The sequence below is a fragment of the Geotrypetes seraphini genome, chromosome 2, assembly GCF_902459505.1.
Source record: "Geotrypetes seraphini chromosome 2, aGeoSer1.1, whole genome shotgun sequence".
Classification (NCBI taxonomy): domain Eukaryota; kingdom Metazoa; phylum Chordata; class Amphibia; order Gymnophiona; family Dermophiidae; genus Geotrypetes; species Geotrypetes seraphini.
The window spans coordinates 209,543,858-209,566,925 of record NC_047085.1 but is presented as its reverse complement, the minus strand read 5'-3'; the positions used below and the strand labels follow the sequence as shown (position 1 = coordinate 209,566,925).

The window sequence follows — 23,068 nt, the reverse complement described above, 5'->3', positions numbered from 1 at the left end:
GCCTAACCATGCCATCTACTATTTCTTTCTCTCCATTAGAGATCCAACATACTCATGTAATATTTAAGGATACTAAAACAGCACTCCTACTGGCAGGAATGTAAAAGATTCATAGAGACTCCTCTCCAGTGTTTTTCCTTGAGTTTCTATGCGTGAAAATAATGTACTTGCTGAATATTTTACTGTAATTCTATCAACTGAGCTTGCAGTTTTGTTTTGAGTAACAACTTTGTCTTAATACTATTTTATTTTTGTGTTTTTTAGGTCTCTGTTCCTCTTGCTGTAAAAGGCCGTTTCATTCTGGAAATAATTGAAGGCATGTCTTACTTACATAAGAAAAATGTGATACATAAAGACCTGAAACCAGAAAATATCCTGGTAGATGATGATTTTCATATCAAGGTAATAATATATTTGTTTGTTCTTCATCCAGGCAATAAAGACAGGGCTTATGTAATATGATCTTATCTAAACCATGAACCAACGATAATCCTAGGAACTTGAAGTGTGGAGCAAATATACATTCAAACAATTTTTATTGAAAGTATACATACAGAGCAACATCAAAACACTTGATAAATAGAACAGCCAGTATTACAGCAAAGCTCCGCCATACTACAAGTTACAAGGCTAACACAGAAAAATATTTAAACAGAACCCCCCCCCCCCCAGCCATGAAGCCACGGTAATGCAAGAGCAGCCAATGTGGACCATACAAAATAAAATCCCAACAGGGATAAAAAAATCCCAGGGCCTGTGGTCTTATGACCCTAGGGCATCCAAACATCCCTAGCCATTCCTCCAAGAGTATAATCCCCCCTACCTACGGTAGAGAAATGCCATCATCCTAAACTAGGAAGATGGCCAAACGACCCCCTAATAATCAGACCGTGGTATTCAAAATAAAGCTTGCCCCATTGGAGGCAAAGAATCCAAATAGAAGTCCCTGATAAGTAAAAAATTAGATCTTCTTTTAGTATATCCTTCCACCTCCCGTGCCTCCCAGAGAGCCAAGGTATAGAGCTAGGATCTCCACTGCCAAAAGGTGGGGGGGTGCGGAGAAGTCCACTGTTGTAAATACATCTACGAGCCAGGAGACACACCTTACAACAAAGCAGGCTCCCCTCTCCCTTAAGTAAATGCCAAAAGGACCCCGGGATGTCCAGCAGCAACTGTTCCACCATACCTTCAAGGAAGCATCCCAGAAGTGAGTACAAATATTTAACCACTTTAGACCAGAACACCTGAATGTGCCAATAATCCCAAAAGGAGTGAGAAATAGTGTTAGGTGCTCTATCACACTTAAGACACAGAGGAGATCCAGCACCTCCAATTTTATGAAATTGAACCTGGATAAAATATGCCTGATATAACACCCATGCATAATATTCTCACAATTATGTTCCCCGAACCAACCGAGGAAGACCCCCAAGGTTTTGCGACATATTCCAATAGTCCAGGTTTAGCTGAAGCTCTGTCGCCCAGCCATTACAGGTTTACTGACAGTCCTTAGGGGACTCGAAAGAAAACAACGCTCTATATAATTCCGACACTGAAGTCTGAAGGAGGTCAGCCTTGTCAAAAAACTCCCCAAATACGACGACCCACTAGATGGGAGATTCCACCGCGGTAAAGATGAAATATAGTGTTTCGTCTGACAATAGGCGAACGTATCACCCCAGCAATTCCCCAACTGTTCCTGAAAAGCAACAAGAGGCCTCAAGTCTCCCTCCTCTGTCAAAAGATGTTCCACCAAAATGACTCCCTCCAGCGACTAAAGCTCAAATTGTCTGTCCCCGGCTCGAAGGCAGGGTTCCCCAACAGGGGCAATTGATTGGTGACTCTGGGATCTCCTTCAAGAGGTATTGCTACATCCTCCCAGGCCCCACTCATAGAAGTCAGGAGCACACTACCTCGAAATTCTTTCAGAAAAGCTCCCCTAGTCAGATGAAGCAGAGCATGAAAGGAATAACATAGTAGATGACGGCAGATAAAGACCCGAATGGTCCATCCAGTCTGCCCAACCTGATTCAATTTAAATTTTTTAATTTTTTCTTCTTAGCTATTTTTGGGCAAGAATCCAAAGCTTTACTCGGTACTGTGCTTGGGTTCCAACTGCCAAAATCTCTGTTAAGACTTGCTCCAGCCCATCTACACCCTCCCAGCCATTGAAGCCCTCCTCAGCCCATCCTCCACCAAACGGCCATATACAGACACATGCTATGCAAGTCTGCCCAGTACTGGCATTAGTTCAATATTTAATATTATTTTCTGATTCTAAATCCTCTGTGTTCATCCCACGCTTCTTTGAACTCAGTCACAGTTTTACTCTCCACCACCTCTCTCGGGAGCGCATTCCAGGCATCCACTACCCTCTCCGTAAAGTAGAATTTCCTAACATTGCCTTTGAATCTACCACCCCTCAACCTCAAATTATGTCCTCTGGTTTTACCATTTTTCTTTCTCTGAAAAAGGATCTGGAGGTTGAACTGGGAGAGGTATGCAAAAGCGGAAGTGTGGTGGTGATGGGGGATTTCAACTACCCGGGAATAGACTAGAGTATAGGGCACTCAAACTGCATGAGGGAGACCAAATTTCTGGAGGTCACGAGGGACTGTTTCATGGAACAACTCGTCACGGAACCAACGCGGGGAGATGCCACTCTTGACCTAATCTTCACCGGACATGGGGGACCCGCTAAAGAGGTGGTGGTACTAGCCCCACTAGGAAACAGCGATCACAACACGATCCAGTACAGGCTAGAAATTGGATCATCAAAGGTGAAAAGAACTACAACGACAGCACTGAACTTCAAAAAAGGGAATTATGATGCCATGAGGAAAATGGTGGGAAAGAAACTCAACGACACCGCAAGGAAGATGGAGTCCGTAGAAAAAGCCTGGACCTTACTCAAGGGCACGGTACACGAAGCACAAAACCTGTGCGTCCCCAAGTTCAGGAAAGGGTGCAAAAAAAATAGAACAAGTGTGGATAACAAATGCAGTTAAAAGGGCGATAAGGGACAAGAAGGCATCATTCAAAAAATGGAAAAAGGACAAATCAGAGGACAACCAAAAGGAGCACCAAAAGGAGTGTCACCGAGTGGTTAGGAAAGCAAAAAGAGAATATGAAGAGAGACTGGCGGGGGAAGCAACAAACTTCAAATCATTCTTCAGGTACGTCAAGGGGAAGCAACCAGCAAGGGAGGAAGTGGGACCCTTAGATGATGGAGACAGAAAGGGAGTGGTAAAAGAGGAGAAGGAGATAGCTGACTGGAAAATAGCAAATGTCACGCCCATCTTCAAGAAAGGCTCAAGGGGAGACCCAGGAAACTACAGGCCGGTGAGTTTGACCTCGGTCCCGGGAAAGATGATGGACGCGCTGATTAAAGACTGCATCTGGGAGCACATCGAAAACACTGGGCAGCTAAAGCCGAACCAGCATGGCTTCTGCAAGGGCAGGTCATGCCTCACTAACTTATTATACTTCTTTGAGGGGGTAAACAGCCAGGTGGATAAAGGGGAATCTATAGACATCATTTACCTTGACTTCCAAAAAGCCTTCGACAAGGTACCACATGAAAGACTACTAAAGAAGCTATGGAACCACGGGGTGCAAGGGGAGGTCCACCGATGGATCAAAAACTGGCTGGCGGACAGGAAACAGAGGGCCATTACTCAGACTGGCAATGGGTCACGAGCGGAGTTCCGCAGGGGTCGGTGCTGGGACCGCTCCTGTTCAATATATTCATTAACGACCTGGAAGCAGGAACAAAATGTGAGGTTATTAAATTTGTGGATGACACCAAATTATACAGCAGGGTTGAAAGCAAGGAGGACTGCAAAAATCTCCAAAAAGATCTGACAGCGCTGGAAGAGTGGGCCAAAAAGTGGCAAATGAGCTTCAACATAGGGAAATGCAAGGTCATGCATGTAGGGAAAAAGAACCCAATGTTCACTTACAAAATGGGGGGATCACCGCTAGGGGTGAGTAACCTTGAAAGAGACCTGGGAGTGATGGTAGACACATCATTGAAGGCATCGGCGCAGTGTGCCACAGCCTCAAGGAAGGCAAACAGAATGTTGGGCATCATTAAGAAGGGTATCACGACCAGGACGAAGGAAGTCATCCTGCCACTGTATCGTGCAATGGTGCGCCCGCACCTGGAGTACTGTGTCCAGTACTGGTCGCCGTACCTCAAGAAGGACATGGCGGTACTTGAGAGAGTCCAGAGAAGAGCAACTAAGCTAATAAAGGGTATGGAAGACCTCTCATATAATGACAGACTGAAGAAGCTGGGGCTTTTCTCCCTGGAAAAGCGGAGACTTAGAGGAGACATGATAGAAACCTTCAAGATCATGAAGGGCATAGAAAGAGTAGACAGGGACAGATTTTTCAAATTACGGGAAACCACAAGTACAAGGGGGCACTCACAGAAATTAAAAGGGGAAAGGTTTAGAACAAACGCCAGGAAGTTCTTCTTCACTCAGAGGGTGGTGGATACATGGAACACGCTACCGGAGGATGTGATAAGCAGGAGCACGCTACAGGGCTTCAAAGAGGGTCTGGACAGGTACCTGGAGGACAAAGGGATTGAGGGGTACAGATAGAAGTAGAGGTAGGTATTAGGGATAGGATTAGAGGCAGTTACAAAATTAGACAGGGACACTGTTCAGGCAATTAGGCCTGATGGGCCGCCGCGAGAGCGGACCACTGGGCAGGATGGACCTCTGGTCTGCCCCAGCAGAGGCAACTTCTTATGTTCTTATGTTCTACGTTAATACCCTTCAAGTATTTGAACGTCTGAATCATATCTCCCCTGTCTCTCCATTCCTCTAGGGTATACATATTCAGGGCTTCCAGTCTCTCCTCATACGTCTTCTGGCGCAAGCCTCCTATCATTTTCGTCGTCCTCCTCTGGACCGCCTCAAGTCTTCTTATGTCCTTCGCCAGATACGGTCTCCAAAACTGAACACAATACTCCAAATGGGGCCTTACCAATGACCTGTACAGGGGCATCAACACCTTCTACTGACTACGCCTCTCTTTATACAGCCCAGCATCCTTCTGGCAGCAGCCACTGCCTTGTCACACTGTTTTTTCGACTTTAGATCTTCGGACACTATCACCCCAAGGTCCCTCTCCCCGTCCGTGCATATCAGCTTCTCTCCTCCCAGCATATACGGTTCCTTCCTATTATTAATCCCCAAATGCATTACTCTGCATTGAATTTTAGTTGCCAGGCATTGAATTTTAGTTGCCAGGCATTGATCCTTTTTCATATTTTCCACTCCCTCTTCGGTGTCTACTCTGTTACAAATCTTGGTATCATCTGCAAAAAGGCACACTTTTCCTTCTAACCCTTCAGCAATGTCACTCACAAACATATTGAACAGGATCGGCCCTAGCACCAAACCCTGAGGGACTCCACTACTCACCTTTCCTTCCTTCGAGCGACTTCCATTAACCACCACCCTCTGGCGTCTGTCCGACAGCCAGTTTCTGACCCAGTTCACCACTTTGGGTCCTAACTACAGCCCTTCAAGTTTGTTCAACAGCCTCCTATGAGGAATTGTATCAAAGGCTTTGCTGAAATCCAAGTAAATTACATCTAGCATATGTCCTCGATCCAGCTCTCTGGTCACCCAATCAAAAAATTTAATCAGGTTCGTTTGGCACGATTTACCTTTTGTAAAGCCATGTTGCCTCGGATCCTGTAACCCATTAGATTCAATAAGGAGCATAAAGGGCAGTCTCTCAAGATGGAGTGTACTGAAATTCCCCAAACAGCTAGTCCTTCAGATGTTGCAAAAGACAGGCTAAGTTATACAAGCCAAAATGCAGAATACCAAATTCTCCATGCCCCCCACCCCCACCCTCCAACCAAAAAGAAATAACACTCTAGGATTCTTCCCCAGCCAACAAAATCTCAAAAGCTTACTATGTAAAGCTTGCAAATCTTTCTTTAAGAGCCTCAGTGGAAGAATCTGCAGAACATATAGCCATTGTGGAAAAATTACCATGCGGATCAAGGCAATCCTACCAAATAATGTAAGGGGTAAGTCTCTCCATCTATCCACTTGTCAAGAAGTATGATGCAATAACTCCCCTACATTAACCGAATAAAGGCGATTGGTGGTGGTCATGAGATGAATTCCAAGGTAGCGGAAATAATCCACTGCCCAGCGTATGGGAAACTAATTCCCCCCACAAGGCCCGCACCTCCAATGATGACAATAATGCCTCCAATTTGCTAAGATTCAAACTGAATCCGGAAAAGTCACCATATTCATGCAGCATTTCCATCAAAGCAGCCAAAGATTGCTTAAGGTCCGTAATGTGGAGAAGAAGATTATCTGCAAAAGCGGCCACCTCAAAGCAGAAATCCCCAGTGAGCACCCCTCGAATGTCAGGATTCGCGTGAATATCACGTAAGAGAGGGTCCAACGACAGGATAAAAGGAGTGGGGACAAAGGACATCCCTGTCAAGATCCCTGAAAGATCTCAAACAAAGAAGATTGACAACTATTCACCGAAAGGAGCACTGCTGGTGATACATAAAGCGCTCATAGAGATGACACAAAGCATCCCTCAAAGCCATACCTTTGAAGAGTGGCATACAAGAAATCCCATTGTTCTCTATTGAATGCTTTTTCTGCATCTAAACAGATAAGCAAGGAATCAAGGCTCACTTCCATGGATTTTAATTTTTCTGCTTGATTTCCATTAAAGAATTGCTCAGGTTCCGGTATGTTGGTTGTGTCCTCGTTTGGAAAGACTTAACATGTTCTTTTCGTCCGTATTTACAAACAAGGACACAACCAACATACCTGAGCAATTCTTTAATGGAAATCAAGCAGAAAAATTAACATCCATGGAAGTGAGTCTTGAAGATATGCGCAGGCAGATAGAAAATCTAAAAACTGACAAATCCCCGGGTCCGGATGGAATCCATCCAAGGGTTCTGAAGGAATTAAAGGAAGAGATAGCGGAACTACTGCAGCAAATCTGCAACCTATCCCTGAAAACAGGCGTGATCCTGGAGGATTGGAAGATAGCCAATGTTACGCCCATCTTTAAAAAGGGATCAAGAGGTGACCCGGGAAACTACAGACCGGTGAGTCTATAAGATTGTTTCAATTGTTAAATCTCTCCAAAGTTTGTGGACTAAATATATTGGAAACATAAGTGAATAACCAAAACACTGACTTCAGTGGATTGGGTTTATAAATTTTCTTTTTAATAATTTTTGTTAATCTGAAATACAAGTAGTGTATTGCTTGTTTGTACTGATAAAATTGAATAAATAAAAGTAAAAAAAAACCAAACAACAGACCGGTGAGTCTGACCTCGGTTCCGGAGAAAATGGCAGAAGCAATGATAAAAGAACACATCGATGAACATTTTGAAAGAAACGAACTTCTGATAACCAGCCAACATGGTTTCTGCAGGGGGAGATCGTGCCTAACAAACTTATTGCACTTCTTCGAAGGAATTAACAAACGGACGGACAGATGAGACCCCATAGACATCATATACCTAGATTTCCAAAAAGCCTTTGACAAGGTGCCTCATGAACGTCTACTCTGGAAACTGAAGAACCATGGGGTGGACAGAGACGTACATAGATGGATCAGAAACTGGTTGGCGTTTAGGAAACAGAGGGTAGGGGTGAAGGGCCACTACTCGGACTGGAGGAGGGTCACGAGTGGTGTTCCGCAGGGCTAGGTGCTCGGGCCGCTGCTATTTAATATATTCATAAATGATCTAGAAACAGGGACGAAGTGTGAGATAATAAAATTTGCAGACGACACCAAACTATTTAGGACTAAGGAGGACTGCGAAAAATTGCAAAGGGACTTAAACAAACTAGGGGAATGGGCGACGAGATGGCAGATGAAGTTCAACGTTGAGAAATGTAAAGTATTGCATGTGGGAAGCAGAAACCTGAGGTACAACGGGAGGGATGTTATTGAAAGAGAGTACCCAAGAAAGGGACTTGGGGCTAATGGTGGACATGACAATTAAATCGACGGTGCAGTGCAAAGCAGCCGCTAAGAGAGCGAATAGAATGCTAAGTTTAATCAAGAAGGGTATTACTACCAGAACAAAAGAAGTTATCCTGCCGTTGTATCGGATAATGGTGCGTCCACATCTGGAGTACTGTGTCCAATATTGGTCTCCATACCTTAAGAAAGACATGGCGGAACATCGTTTAGCCCTATTTGCAGATGATGTGTTGTTGTATGTTCGGGATCCTGAGGCCTCGTTGTCGATTCTTGTTGATCTTTTTTGGGAGTATGGGCGGGTTTCGGGGTTTACGGTGAATATGGATAAATCTGAATTATTGAGTGTTACTTTGGGTGAAGCGGATCAACATCGCTTAGCTGCTAAATTTCCTTTTCGCTGGGCTCCTGGGGTTATTCGTTACTTGAGGATTCGCTTACCTGCGGATTTATCCCAATTGTATATAGTTAACTATGCGAGGATTATTCAACAGATCCGGAATGACATTCAACGTTGGAATGGGTTTTGGTTGTCGTGGTAGGGTCGCATTGCAGTTCTTAAAATGAATGTCTTACCTCGCTTGCTTTTTCTTTTCCAAACGTTACTGATCTCTGTCCCCAATCTGGTTTTGAAGCAGTTACATACTTTGTTTTTTCGTTTTATCTGGCAGGGGAGATCTCCTCGTATTTCTAGGGCTGCTTTGTGGGCAGCCAGGGCTAGAGGGGGGCGTGCGGTACCAAATCTGTTTTGGTATTTCCGAGCCACTCAATTACGGCTTTTGCTAGATTGGGAGATAGCAGAATCTAAGTTGGCGGTGCGCATGGAACAACATTTTGTGGGTCGCCATTATTTGAAGTATTGGCTTTGGTCTTCTTCCGTTGGCACTGTGCATTTAGCGGTTCCGGGGAACCTGTTTTTAGACCATCTTTTGAAAGTATGGTGTGATACCCGTCGGCGCTGGGGGGCCGGGGTAGTCCCGTCGATTTTTGGTGCGGTACGGGAGGAGCCCATGTTCCCTGTCGGGAGGGAGAGTCCTACTTTTGTGCGGTGGGCACAATCCGGGTTGCATACCTTTCTAGGTGTTCTTCAGAAGGGGGTCCTGGTGTCTTTTGAAACTTTCCAGCTTGGTACTGCCTTGCCCAGAGGAGATTTTTTGGCCTATTCTCAAATACGTCATTTTCTTCATTCTCAGGGGTGGGATAGGGGGTCCTTTCAATCTCTCGATCCTTTTGCTCACATGTAGTTCACTCTTAAGAGCCTTCCTAAACCTATCTCTGTTCTTTACCAATATATTAGGGGCTCCTTTTCTTTTCCGTCTCTCTATCAGCGGGCTTGGGAGGTGGATTTGAACTGTACATTCTCTGTTCCGGAGTGGGCTACGATTACTACTGAAGTGGGCAAGGCCTCCTCTTGTGCTCTCATTAAGGAAAATACCTATAAAGTTGTTATCCGGTGGTATTATACGCCGGAGCGTCTCCACCGTATGTTTCCTGGTGTATCGGCCTTGTTTTGGAGATGTGGGCTGGCTTTGGGGTCCTTTCTACATATTTGGTGGGACTGTCCCATTTTACAGCCTTTCTGGAGGCAGGTGGTGAGTTGTTTATCACAATTGTTACAAATTCTATTGCCTTTATCTCCAAAGGGTTGTTTACTAGGCCTTTATAATGTATATTTACGTTCATGGCAAACTAAGCTTCGCCGCTGGGGTCTGGCGGCAGCTAAATGCTTGATTGCTGCACATTGGAAGCAGGTTCAGGCACCCACTCAACTAGATTGGACCTTAAAGCTTCAGTTTATATGCAATATGGAACTGTCTATTGCAAAGCGTCATGGTTATTATTATACTTATACCCGGACTTGGACATTATTGATAAAATAAATTCTCTATTTTGAGCTTCTTTCTGTGGGGTTGGGGGGGTTGTGGACAGGGGGGACTTTCCTGCAGAAACAACAGGGGGTCTCTCTTTGCTGGAGGTGGAGCTTGGGGATGGGGGGGTGGTATGTGGAGTTCTGGTTATTGATGGATATCGGGGGCTTGCTTGTTTTGTTGGGGGTTATTTCTGTGCCTGGTAGAAATTTTGCTGGGATTCTTTGTATGTTTGCTTTATCTTGAGCTGTCACTGATATTCATACTCTGGTTTGTATAATTTTAAAAACAATTTTCAATAAACATTTATTGATTAAAAAAAAAAAAAGAAAGACATGGCGTCACTCGAGAGGGTTCAGAGGAGAGCGACATGTCTGATAAAAGGGATGGAAAACCTTTCATACACTGAGAGATTGGAGAAACTGGGTCTCTTTTCCCTGGAGAAGAGGAGACTTAGAGGGGATATGATAGAGACTTACAAGATCATGAAGGGCATAGAGAGAGTAGAGAGGGACAGATTCTTCAAACTTTCAAATAATAAAAGAACAAGAGGGCATTCGGAAAAGCTAAAAGGGGACAGATTCAAAACAAATGCTAGGAAGTTTTTCTTTACCCAACGTGTGGTGGACACCTGGAATGCGCTTCCAGAGGACGTAATAGGGCAGAGTACGGTACAGGGGTTCAAGAAAGGATTGGACAATTTCCTGCTGGAAAAGGGGATAGAAGGGTATAGATAGAAGATTACTGTGCAGGTCCTGGACCTGTTGGGCTGCCGCGTGAGCGGGCTGCTGGGCGCGATGGACCTCAGGACTGACCCAACGGAGGCATTGCTTATGTTCTTATGAATGCGTACCTGCATGGGAACAAGATTCCAAGGAAGTTGGTATTCTCCAAATGTTCTTTTCTACAGACCTCCCCTTCACAAATTCTACCTCTGCTTCATGAATAACAATCGGGAGCATCTGGGCTAACCTGTTGGCCAGAACATTCGCAAACAATTTAACTTCAAAATTGAGCAATGATATAGATCAGTAAGATTCTAGTCTAGAGGATTCTCACCCCGGCTTCTAAAGGACAATAATCTGAGCCACATTCAGGTATCCTGGCATAGCTTCCACGTTAATCATGACATTGAACATGTTAGTGATCGGAAAAACAGTGTCCTCTCTCATAAGCTTATAGAATTCAGCACAGAACCCATCCACACCAGGAGCTTTAAATGTAGGGTTCTGTCGTATGATGGAATCCACCTCTACCTCCGTCATCAGGGCATTCAAAAGACCCAAGTGAAGAGGCATCAACTGATATGTCCAAGTATAGTTCACCCGGTAAACCTGACTCTAGTGGCAAAGTGTAAAGAGTAGCATAATAATTGTGGAATGCCTGACAAATCTCTGCATCTTGAGTAACCGGATGTGATCTATCTAAGTGAAGAGATTCTACTTTCTGTCTACCCATTTTATGAGATGTCAATCGGGCTAATAAAAGGCCACACTTATTCCCATACTCATAAAGTTTATATTTATAAAACGCCATAGTCTTAACCGTGCGTTGATGAAGTTTCTCATTCAGAGTGATCTGCACAGCAAGTAAAGCTTGCCTGTTGGCCTCGGTAGGATGGAGTCTATGCGCTCGACGAAGAGCAACTAATTGTCAAGACAAATGTAAAATGTCTCAATCCCTGGCTTTCCTGAGCTTGGTAGAGCCTGGGAAGAATGTTGGTAAGATGTGAGGATTTATTTCAAGAGTCAAAATTTCATGGAAGTGCCAACCAAAGAAACGCTGTGAACTGAGAGTGGGGAAGTGTCTGAGATAAATATTTAATTCTAGGCCGGTTTTGAGCATTTAGCCTCAAGAAGTTGCAAATAAATTATTATAGAAAAAATCTTTTGATATAAGAGTACTTTTTCTTTTTGTGTTTGGTATCACTATATAATTTATATCACACAAAGTGTATGCCTTGCAATAAAGCCTGCCAGATACCCTTAAGCTTGGAACTTTGACTTTTGATGTAGTTCCCTTAGTTTTTACAGTCACACTGAGGATACACTTTTCACATTGTATTTACACTAATAGGTTGATATAAACAAGCTTTTCCAACTTCTCCTGACTATTCTAACAGGGAAAAAATATATTTGGAAAGGTATTAGTAAGTTCCCCGATTGGGTTTTGAATTGTGGCTCTAAAAGTAGTGGCACCCTGCAGACTCTCAACAAGAAAGGAAAGATACTGCCCGTCACACAGAATTCCCCAGGCAGTCAATGCCATCCAACCACCCCTCACATGTGCCAAACAATGCTTCCCCCCTCCAGAATCTCAACCAGTCAAACCCCCCCAAAAAACCACAATAATGGCCCAAAGCCAGGAGAGTGGCCAAAAAAACAATAACCCCTGAGCAGTACAACAAGCCCCAAGCTTACTATTCATTCCATAACCCAAACTCGAAACATACCCCAACCATGTCCAAATGCAAAATAAGAGTTAGCATAGCTAGATAAACAGTTAGGGAAGTAACATCTCTGCTACAGTAAAAAGAAGGAGGTACAAGCAAGTCCCCCCTACAGTACTAAAGAGAGCAACTCACTACAGACATTCACCAAGCGAGGGGGGCTACAGCTCATTGCCCAGAATTCCTCATTCAATCAAATCCATCCCATGCCCCCCCCCCCCCCCCCCCGCCCACACACACATACACACCAAACAAGTCTTGTGCAAATTAAATGTAACGAGCATGAAAAAAAAATTATAATATAAAGTACCCTGTGGGAGGTGAGGGCCACTGCCCAGAGTGCTCAGGGTAGCTCCAGACCCAATCGTGGATCCTATGCTGGATCCAGCGATCACACTGGATCTGCGGCCTGCACAGTCTTTTCAGGCCACTGATGTTGAGACAGGACTGGAAAGAGCAGAGTAGGTAAGGCCCTGGCCTGCACTAAGGTCTGGGCCAGCTGAAACGTCGCATGCACATCATGTTAGCCTGAAGGTTCCGGGAGAGTCTTGAGCCAAAATAAAACATTATACCACAAATGTTTTAGATTTTAATGGTGGCAGGGGGACTGGGGAAGGCGGGAGGAGAGAGAAAGGGGACCTCCAGTAGAAACACAAATCACGCATTGAGCGCAATCACGCATGAGCAGGAATCGAGCATAAATTAATTGATTTATGCCCAGAGGATTTTGGGTGAATAGAGAGATTAATGGAGGTGTCTGAAAACAGCGTTTTTATGGCGCCAAAAGCTGAGTATGGCCAGTAACAATAAAGGAGACCAGTTCCTATTTAAAAATATAAAATTACATTTTGAATAGTTTTAAAATATTTTAGCTGATTAGCAAAGGTGCTGGGGTTCTCTTGGGAAGTGCTGTGTTTGCTGTCTTGCAAAAACATTACTAGAATTCTGAAATTGCAAAAGTTGTTCAAAATGAAAAATAAAATTCCTACAAGTTAAATACAGGAATATTTTGTCATAGCAATGAATTTAAGGGCTCCTTTTACAAAGGTGCGCTAGCGTTTTTAACGCACGTACCAGATTAGCGCGAGCTAGCCAAAAATCTACCGCCTGCTCAAAAGAAGGCAGTAGCGGCTAGTGCACGTGGCAATTTAGCGCTACTATTCCGTGCGTAAAGGCCCTAGCGTGCCTTTGTAAAAGGAGCCCTAAGTAGTTTAAACTTAGAACTGTTGCTGGAATATACAAGAGTTTCTGTGCATATGAGAGGAGCCTTCTGATTGGCTGCACAAGTCAGAAAGGAGCTTTGCTGCTTGTGACAGTTGGAAAGAGCAACTGAAGAATTGAAGAGAAAAGGAGCTCCTGGTGAATGTTTTGTGTGTGAGAGAACATTTTAAGAGGAGAGGAGTGATATTTGAAAGTCAGAATAAATAAATTGATGAGTGTGTGGGAAAGAATAATTAATAGTGTAGTTTTGAGATGTTTTTATTTTGAATTTCTGGAAGAAAACTGAGCCACAGGCATTTTTATAGAATACTTTGTCTGGAGAAATGGAATTTAGCTTGTATATAAAAATATAGCTTGTACTTAAATATATTTGAGAAATAACCAAATGATATTTGAAGGTAATTAATTTTCTCTAAGGGAGTTTGATGTTTAGTTTAGTTTAGTTTGTTGAAGGTTCATAGAGGTTCCTTCACTGCTGAAAAAAAGGAAAGACACCCTTTAGGTGATTAAAAACTTAATCCTTCAGGGGTTGTGGGATAAAGATTAAAAAAATTTTAAAGAACAAAATTGGTAAAGCCATCTCCTTTGTTTTTTGTTTTTTTTTTTTTTTTTTTTACACTCTTGAAATCTTTATTCATTTCAAATCTTAAATCAGCTACAATAAATACATATCAAAAGTTAACTTTCAAAAACACCTGACATCTTATAATTAATCCTTATAAAATAAATCCTTTGTTCTTTTAGGTTTATATTGATGAGCTAATGCTCTGGCCTTGTATAGAAGGACAATTCAAACCTGCAGGGCAATTTTATTTTTATTTACAAGAATGCCTGGTGAGCAAGACCTGCATACTTTAGAAAGTTGGTCCTTGAACTGGCAGCTGGGCTTCAACGCCAAGAAATGTAAGGTCATGCATCTCGGTAACGGAAATCCTTGCAGAACTTACACCCTGAATGGAGAAACTTTAACCAGGACTATGGCAGAATGAGACTTAGGAGTAATCATCAGTGCTGACATGAAAGCAGCCACTCAAGTGGAGAAGGCTTCATCTAAAGCACGGCAGATGATAGGTTGTATCAAGAGAAGCTTCGTCAACAGGAAACCTGAAGTCATGATGCCATTGTACAGAGCCATGGTGAGACCTCATCTGGAATACTGTGTGCAATTCTGGAGGCCACATTACCGTAAGGATGTGCTCAGAATTGAATCGGTTCAGCGGATGGCCACCAGGATGGTCTCGGGGCTAAAGGGTCTCCCGTACGAAGAAAGACTGAGCAAATTGCAACTCTACACTCTCGAAGAGCGTAGGGAGAGGGGAGACATGATTGAGACATTTAAGTACATCACGGGACGGATCGAGGTGGAAGATGATATCTTTCTTCTCAAGGGACCCTCGACCACAAGAGGACATCCGCTCAAACTCAAGGGAGGGAAGTTTCGTGGAGACGCCAGGAAGTACTTCTTCACGGAGAGAGTGATTGAGCATTGGAACAAGCTTCCAGTGCAGGTGGTCGAGGCATGCAGCATCCTAGACTTCAAGAACAAATGGGATACCTATGTGGGATCCCTACGAGGTCATGCTAAGGGATAGGGTCACTAGGACTTGAATGAGCGGGTCAGTAGAGTGACAGTATAATTACAATTATACTTTAGGGGGTCAGTAGACTTAAGAGGGTGGGTAAATAGTGTGGGCAGACTTGATGGGCTATAGCCCTTATCTGCCGTCATCTTTCTATGTTTCTATGTTTCTAATGTATGTGAGTGAAAAATTGTTGATAGAGTTGTGGAAGATCACTAAATAAAGTTCTCTGAAGGTCCCACAGGGTAGCCAGATGGCAAAAAAATTTTCAGCCCAACTCATGGCAAAAAGTAGCCCAAACAATTGCCGCTGGAAATGCCTCTAATTTATCAAACAAATACGTCTTACAAATACAAACTGTTTATTTATATACTGCACATATTCCAAACTGTCCATAATGGTGTACAAAAGACCAAAACTCAATTACAAAACATTCAGGAAAAACACAATAAAAACAAACACATAAAAGTACTTCCCAAAATTAAAAACTCGTCAAACTTCTGGACATAACGGGCTAGATTCTGTATAGGACGCCCAGTCTCAGAAGCCGCCTAAGTGGCTTTAGAGAATCGCACACAGGCGTCCTATATATAATTGTGTCTGTCCTCATGGACAGATGCCTAAGCCTGATTAAAAAACACGATCCTCTAACCGGCATCCATGTCGCAGGCACCAATTTGAGAATCTGGTTGCTGATTTGCTGATCGCAGCAATGGAATCTCTCTGCCATGATCAATTTAGTGGCCACGGCAGGGAACCCATGTGTGGCATCTTATCCTGTTTTTGCCCCAGCAAGACGGACGTGGCGCTGGGTGTGTAAATGTGTTAGGCTCTCATCTGTATTTTCTCCATACTTACCGATTCAAGGCAATTTTGATTTTTTACCAGGCCTCCAAAATGAGACTTTTAGGCGCTGGTCTATTCAGGGACTACAGTTCAAATTTCAACTGTTCAACTAAGCCAGTCGTCTGGCGTCTTTTTCTTCCTTACAACACACATTTGATTTGCCAGCTTTGGACATTTTTGCATATTACCAAGTTCGACATTATGTTCATTCCTTGCCAGCCGACCACTTGGTGGAAGACTGCATAGAAGCCATATCAGAACTTTTTAGTCTCTCCACTCAACAATTGATACCACTTTGATTTCATCATGTGGGCGTACGGGACGCACAACCAGTCCCTAACTTAGACGTTGTGGCAGCTTTATGGGCAGAGGACCTGCAGTGTTCCCTGACAGCACTGCAGATACAGCGAGTACTACAATCCATGAGACAGGTATCTGCTAATGTTACACATTGGGAACTACAATTAAAGTTTGTTCTACATCTTTTTATATCCCCCTTGCGAGCTTATCGGATGGGCATCACTCCAGTGCACACATGTCCTAAATGTTCCTGTATCAATACCTCTTTGGGACACATGTTCTGGTCTTGCCCACGTATTTCCCAGTTTTGGCACTGTTTGGGACAATACACTACCTCCCTATGGGGACGACGTTGGACGCCAGCCCCGCGAGCACTTTTTGGACACTATATCATTACATCACCAAAACCTAAAGGGCTGACTGCTTTTCTTGCAAGGGTGCTGCTCCTTGGTAAGAAAGCTATTTTGATCAAAGAAGAACGGGACTTGGGAGTAATCATCAGTGCAGACATGAAGGCTGCCAAACAAGTAGAGAAGGCCTCATCCAAGGCAAGGCAAATGATGGGATGTATCAATAGAAGCTTCGTTAGCCGCAAACCTGAAGTCATAATGCCACTTTACAGAACCATGGTGAGACCTCATCTGGAATACTGTGTGCAATTCTGGAGGCCACATTACCGTAAAGATGTGCTTCGAGCTGAGTCGGTCCAGCGGATGGCCACTAGGATGGTCTCCAGACTCAAGGGTCTCTCATACAAAGAAAGACTGGGCAAATTGCAGCTCTATACTCTAGAAGAGCGCAGGGAAAGGGGTGACATGATAGAGACATTTAAGTACGTCACAGGTCGTGTCGAGGTGGAAAATGACATATTCTTTCCCAAGGGACCCTCGGTCACAAGGGGGCACCCGCTCAAACTCAGAGGAGGGAAATTTAGTGGTGACACCAGGAAGTATTTCTTCACAGAAAGGGTGGTGGATCACTGGAACAAACTTCCGGTGCAGGTGATCAGGGCCACCAGCGTGCTCGACTTTAAGAATAAATGGGACATCCACGTGGGATCCCTGCGAGGGTCGAGTTAAGGAGCTGGGTCATTAGCACTCAGACTTAATGGGGTGGGTCAGTAGAGTGGGCAGACTTGGCGGGCTGTAGCCCTTTTCTGCCGTCATCTTTCTATGTTTCTAACTGGTTGTCCCCTGAACCTCCGTCTTATGCCCAATGGAGATAGTTCATGATTGTCCATGCCTCCCTGGAGCGTAGACAACTTGGGGACCTGGATTCTAAGCTTGGAAGGCGCTTTTGCTCCATCTGGGAACACTTTTGGATGAACCTTACTCCGCGCACTCGCAGTAGACTTTTGAACTTATGATTGTCTTTTCTCTCTCTCTCATTCTTGCTGTTGATTTGATGATGGTATGTAGGTTTGTGGGACGGAGGGTGGGGGGTAGGTTGAGGTAATGATGTATTTTGTGCACATAATTGAGAACTCTGTTGTTCGTCTTTGTATTATTTGCTGGCACTTTATTGCAAAATATTAATAAAAATATTTCAACATAATATTTTGTAAAAGGACCTCTGAAAAAACAACAGTAACATACCCATTTGGTTACAAACCACAGGCAGAATCATCATCTTAACTGTTTGGACTCTCCCCACCAAGACAGATGTAATGGGTTCCAATTCTCACACATTTCCGTGACCTTCAGCAATAAAGATTTTTCATTTACTTAGAGTTTCTTTCAGTGTACTTTTTAGCCAAATACCTAAATATTTTATACCCTCTTCCTTCCAAAGAAAAGGGAATGTATCAAATAATCCTTTTCTACAATATACATTTAGTGGAAGAACCTCTGATTTGCTCCAATTTATTTTGTAACCAGAGAATTTTCCAAATCTATCAATCAGATCCAGTAAATGCGGAATGGTGGTTTCAGGATTCCTCAAATGAAGCAATTTGTCATCTGCATAAGCAGAGACCTTGTATTCCCGACCTGTATAAAGAATACCCTGTATCTCCTCTGCCTGCCGAATAGCCAATAACAAGGGTTCCAATACAATGTCAAAAAGCAAAGGAGATAATGGATACTCTTGTCTAACTTCCCTTTTAAGACAGTAACGTTCAGAAAAATTATTATTAATGTATAATCTTGCATAAGGGGAACTATACAAGGTTTGAATCTTTTGTATAAATCCTGAACCAATACCAAACCAATCCGTTGCTTGATACATAAAGGTCTATTCTACCCGATCAAAGGTCTTCTCTGCATCCAAGGATACAGAGAAGGCTGGATCATCCATGGCTTTTGTTAAATTTAACATGTGAAAAGCAGCCTGGTGTCGTTTGATGAATGTCTCTGAGCAATGAAACCCGTTTGGTGCATACTGATAATATAAGGGAGAGTCTTGGCCAAGTACAGTGCCAATAACTTAGTCTGAAGTTTTCCATCTACATTAATCAAAGAAATAGGCCTATAATTTGAAACCAACGTAGGATCTTTATTTGGCTTTGGCAAAACTATAGTTAAAGATTCTGCCATAGTACCTGTAATACAACCTTTAATCAGTTGAACATGATATAAATTTAATAGATGAGATAATAGGCTAATTTGAAATGATTTGTAAAACTCTACAGCAGGGGTGCCCAACGCGTCGATCGCGATCGACCAGTAGCTCAGGAAGGCAACGCGAGTCGATCGCGGAGCCTATCCCGGGCTCTGTGATAGACTCGTGTTGCCGTCCTGATCTACGGGCCGATCAGCCTTCCTCTCCAGTTTTCTTTCTCCCTAGGGCCTTTTAGCTGGGCGATCCGCCCAGCTGTCATCTGCCGCTGCTGAACAAAAAACCGGGTCCTGCCTTCGCGGAAACAGAAAGTAGGCAGGACCCGGCAGGAAGAAGAACAAATGCTTGTCTCCCGCATTAGCCCGTAGCGAACGCTTGCTTCAGGGCTCTCAACATGTGCGTGCCGGCTTCTCTTCTCTTCCCTCCGAAACCGGAAGTTATGTCCGGGGGGGGGGGAGGGGAGAAGGGAAGCCGGCGCGCACATGTTGAGAGCCCTGAAGCAAGCGTTCGCTACGGGCTAATGCGGGAGACAAGCATTTGTTCTTCTTCCTGCCGGGTCCTGCCTACTTTCTGTTTCCGCAAAGGCAGGACCCGGCAGCATTTCCCCTAATAGGTCAATCGCGATCTTGGGCTGATCAGCCTTCCTCTTCCCGATGGTAGAATTGACGTCGGGGAGAGGAATGCTGGTTGGCCGAAGCAGGGAGAGCTTGGGGCCTGTTATTGGTGGCGTTTGGGTCCTGGTCCCCGATGGCAGTGGCAGTGGCTTGGGGGAGGGCAGGGAGAAAGAAAGAAAAAGGGCAGGCAGGGAGACAGAAGGAAAGAAGAGAAACAGAAAAAAATGAAAGGGAGGCAGAGAGAAAGAAAGGGCAGGGAAGAGGAAGGAAAAGTTGGGGGAAGAAATGAGGTCTGGAGGAGAAGAAGCATACAGGCTAAAAGAAGGGAAGAAAGATTGTATGCACAGTCAGAAGAAGAAAGTGCAACCAGAGACTCATGAAATCACCAGACAAGGTATGGAAAATGATTTTATTTTAAATTTTGTGATCAAAATGTGTCTGAATTTATATCTGCTGTCTATATTTTACACTAAGGTCCCCTTTTACTAAACCGCAATAGAGGTTTTTAGCGCAGGGAGCCTAGGAGTGTCGAGAGCAGCGCTGGGCATTCAGCGCAGCTCCCTGCACTAAAAACTGCTAACGTGGTTTAGTAAAAAGGGAGGGAGTATATTTGTCTATTTTTGTATGGTTGTTACTGAAGTGATAATGCATAGAGTCATCTGCTTTGACCTCTTTGAAAACCCTGGAATAGGAATGATGATTAACATTTTCTATGCGTACAGTGTGCGTTGTGTTTTTTTTAAATTTTATTGTTGGTAGATCATTGTGACTTGGTCATTTAAAAAGTAGCTCGCAAGCCCAAAAAGTGTGGGCACCCCTGCTCTACAGTAAACCTATCACCACCTGGAGTGGATCCAAGTCTAAGGGACTTCAACGCTACTTGTAGTTCTTTCATTGATGTAGGCGCATCAAGAGTTCCCTTCTATATGCTCGGGAATTTTAGACCCCTTAATTAACTTCAAGAACTCTAAATCCTCAAGTTCTTTATTTGAATAAAGCTCAGGAGAATATAAAGTTTTATAATATTTCAAAAATTGTTTTAAGATATTTCCAATTGAGAATGAGTTTCCCCCCATTCTCATCTGTGATAGCTACAAATTTTACTTTCCTTTTTTAGCTTTAAGATAATTAACTAATACTCTTTCCGCTTTATTCGAGTTTCCATAATACAGAGCCTGTTGAGAAAACAACTCTTTCCTAACCATTTGAGAGGAAATCTGCAAAGTATTTTGTTCCCATTTCATGGCCAATTGTGACTCTTAAGTCCTTAATATTTTGTTCCAAATTAGAGGGTTGGAGTAAAGGGCCAATACTCCGACTGGTGGAGGGTCACGAGCGGAGTTCCACAGGGGTCGGTGCTGGGACCGCTCCTGTTCAATATATTTATAAACGACCTGGAGATGGGGACAAATTGTGAGGTTATAAAATTTGCAGATGACATCAAACTCTGCAGCAGGGTTAGAACCACGGAAGACTGTGAGAACCTCCAAAAGGACCTAACGAAACTGGAAAAATGGGCAAAAAAGTGGCAAATGAGCTTTAACGTAGAAAAATGCAAGGTCATGCATGTAAGGAAAAAGAACCCGATGTTCAGCTACAAAATGGGGGGGATCATTGCTGGGGGTAAGTAACCTTGAAAGAGACCTGGGTGTGTTGGTGGATACAACACTGAAGGCATCGGCACAATGTGCGGCGGCCTCAAAGAAAGCGAACAGAATGTTGGGTATCATCAAAAAGGGTATCATGACCAGGATGAAGGAAGTCATCATGCCACTGTATCGTGCAATGGTGCGCCCCCATCTGGAGTATTGTGTCCAGTACTGGTCGCCATACCTCAAGAAGGACATGGCAGTACTTGAGGGAGTCCAGAGAAGAGCAACTAAATTGGTAAGAGGTATGGAAAACCTTTCATACACTGATAGGTTAGATAAGCTGGGGCTTTTCTCTCTGGAAAAGCGGAGACTTAGAGGAGACATGATAGAAACCTTTAAAATCCTGAAAGGCATAGAGAAGGTAGACAGAGACAGATTCTTCAGACTGAGGGGAGCCACAAATACAAGGGGGCACTCGGAGAAATTGAAAGGGGACAAGTTTAGAACAAATGCTAGGAAGTTCTTCTTTACTCAGAGGGTGGTGGACACATGGAACGCGCTCCCGGAGGCTGTGGTAGGGCAGGGCACGCTACAGGGGTTCAAAGAAGGTTTGGATAAATACCTACAGGATAAGGGGATTGAGGGGTACAGATAAACATAGAGATAGGTATAGGAAAGGCAGGGTCACTTAACAGGTGATGGACCTGATGGGCCGCTGCGGGTGCGGGCTGCTGGGCGCGATGGACCTCCGGTCTGACCCGGCAGAGGCAACTCTTATGTTCTTAATTTAAGTTGTTTCCTAATGTGCCAAAGCGCTGAGGATCCTAAACTGTAGTTGTGGTGTCCAAGCGGCTTAGCTCCACACCCGACCAGAAAATGAGGAAAGTCAGAAGAAAAATAAACACTAGCCACTCTTAACTTGGATTTTAAGAGAACTGGCTAGGACTAAATGTTTTGAAAATCAGATAAAATATACAAAGGTTATAAACATTATAATGAGTAGCAGACTAGATGTAAGGTGCAAAAACAAATTTATTGCACCTATTCAATAATTTTTTCTTTAAAATGGTTAAAAACAAGTTTAAAAACAAATAAAATCTTTTAATAAGTTATAAAGTGCTTATCTTTTTTTTCCAATTCTTTATTCATTTTTATAACTTACATCAAGTGCATCGAAATATGCCGAAAATGAAATAATTTGACCTCTCATGGTTGCCTTAAAAGCATCCCATAAAATTTCCATGGAGATATCTTCTGTATTATTAATTTGAAAATAATCATTTATTCTTAACTGAATTTCCTCAATTAAATTTGGCTTTCCAAGCAATGTACAGTGGTGCCTCGCATAACGGCCGCCTCGCACAGCGAACACTGCGCACAACGAACTTCTTGTCTTGATTCGTACAACGGACTTCGTTTCACACAACGAAGTCGCCCGAGCTGCATCGCTTAACTGCCCTCTCTCCGCCTGGCTCCCTGTGCAGTGGCGCTACATATTTTAAACCTCCCCCCGCCGCCACCGCATATTTTTAAACCTCCCCCCCGCCGCCACCGCATATTTTTAAACCTCCCCCCGCCGCCACCGCATATTTTTAAACCTCCCCCCGCCGCCTGGGCCTGCGCTGATCTCTGAATGGCTGCAGTCAGCTCTCGCGGGACTCACAAGAACTAACTGCAGCCAGCTCTCGTGGGACTCACAAGAACTAACTGCAGCCATTCGGAGATCGGCATGGGCCCACACAGGCGTGCAGAGGAATTGCTCCTGATCTCTGCGCTTCTGGCCTGTACGCCACTGGCTGGGAAAGATGGGAGGAATTAAAAAAGGTACTGGGGAGTATGTGGGGGGTGATTATAATACACAGCAAGGATCAACAAAACCCCTGTCTCCCCTCCCCTTCACATATATCCCCTCTATATCATGCTAACAGCTCTAACAAGATAAATTTATATTTTTTTATGTCATCTTAGCATATTTTATGCTACAGAACAAATTTTTTTTTTTTACATGTATTGTTATGGGAAAACGCGTTTCACAT

The 23,068-nt window shown here is 43.8% G+C and overlaps 1 protein-coding gene across 2 annotated transcripts in view; it reads left to right on the top strand.

Annotated features, from left to right (window-relative positions):
- Nucleotides 1-23,068, top strand: part of RIPK1 (receptor interacting serine/threonine kinase 1) — a 151,065-nt gene that overhangs the window by 27,255 nt on the left and 100,742 nt on the right. For both annotated transcript variants that reach the window (XM_033934845.1, XM_033934846.1), the window contains one exon: nucleotides 265-402. In XM_033934845.1, the coding sequence (XP_033790736.1) occupies nucleotides 265-402 (138 nt within the window). The remainder of the gene's footprint in view (nucleotides 1-264; nucleotides 403-23,068) is intronic.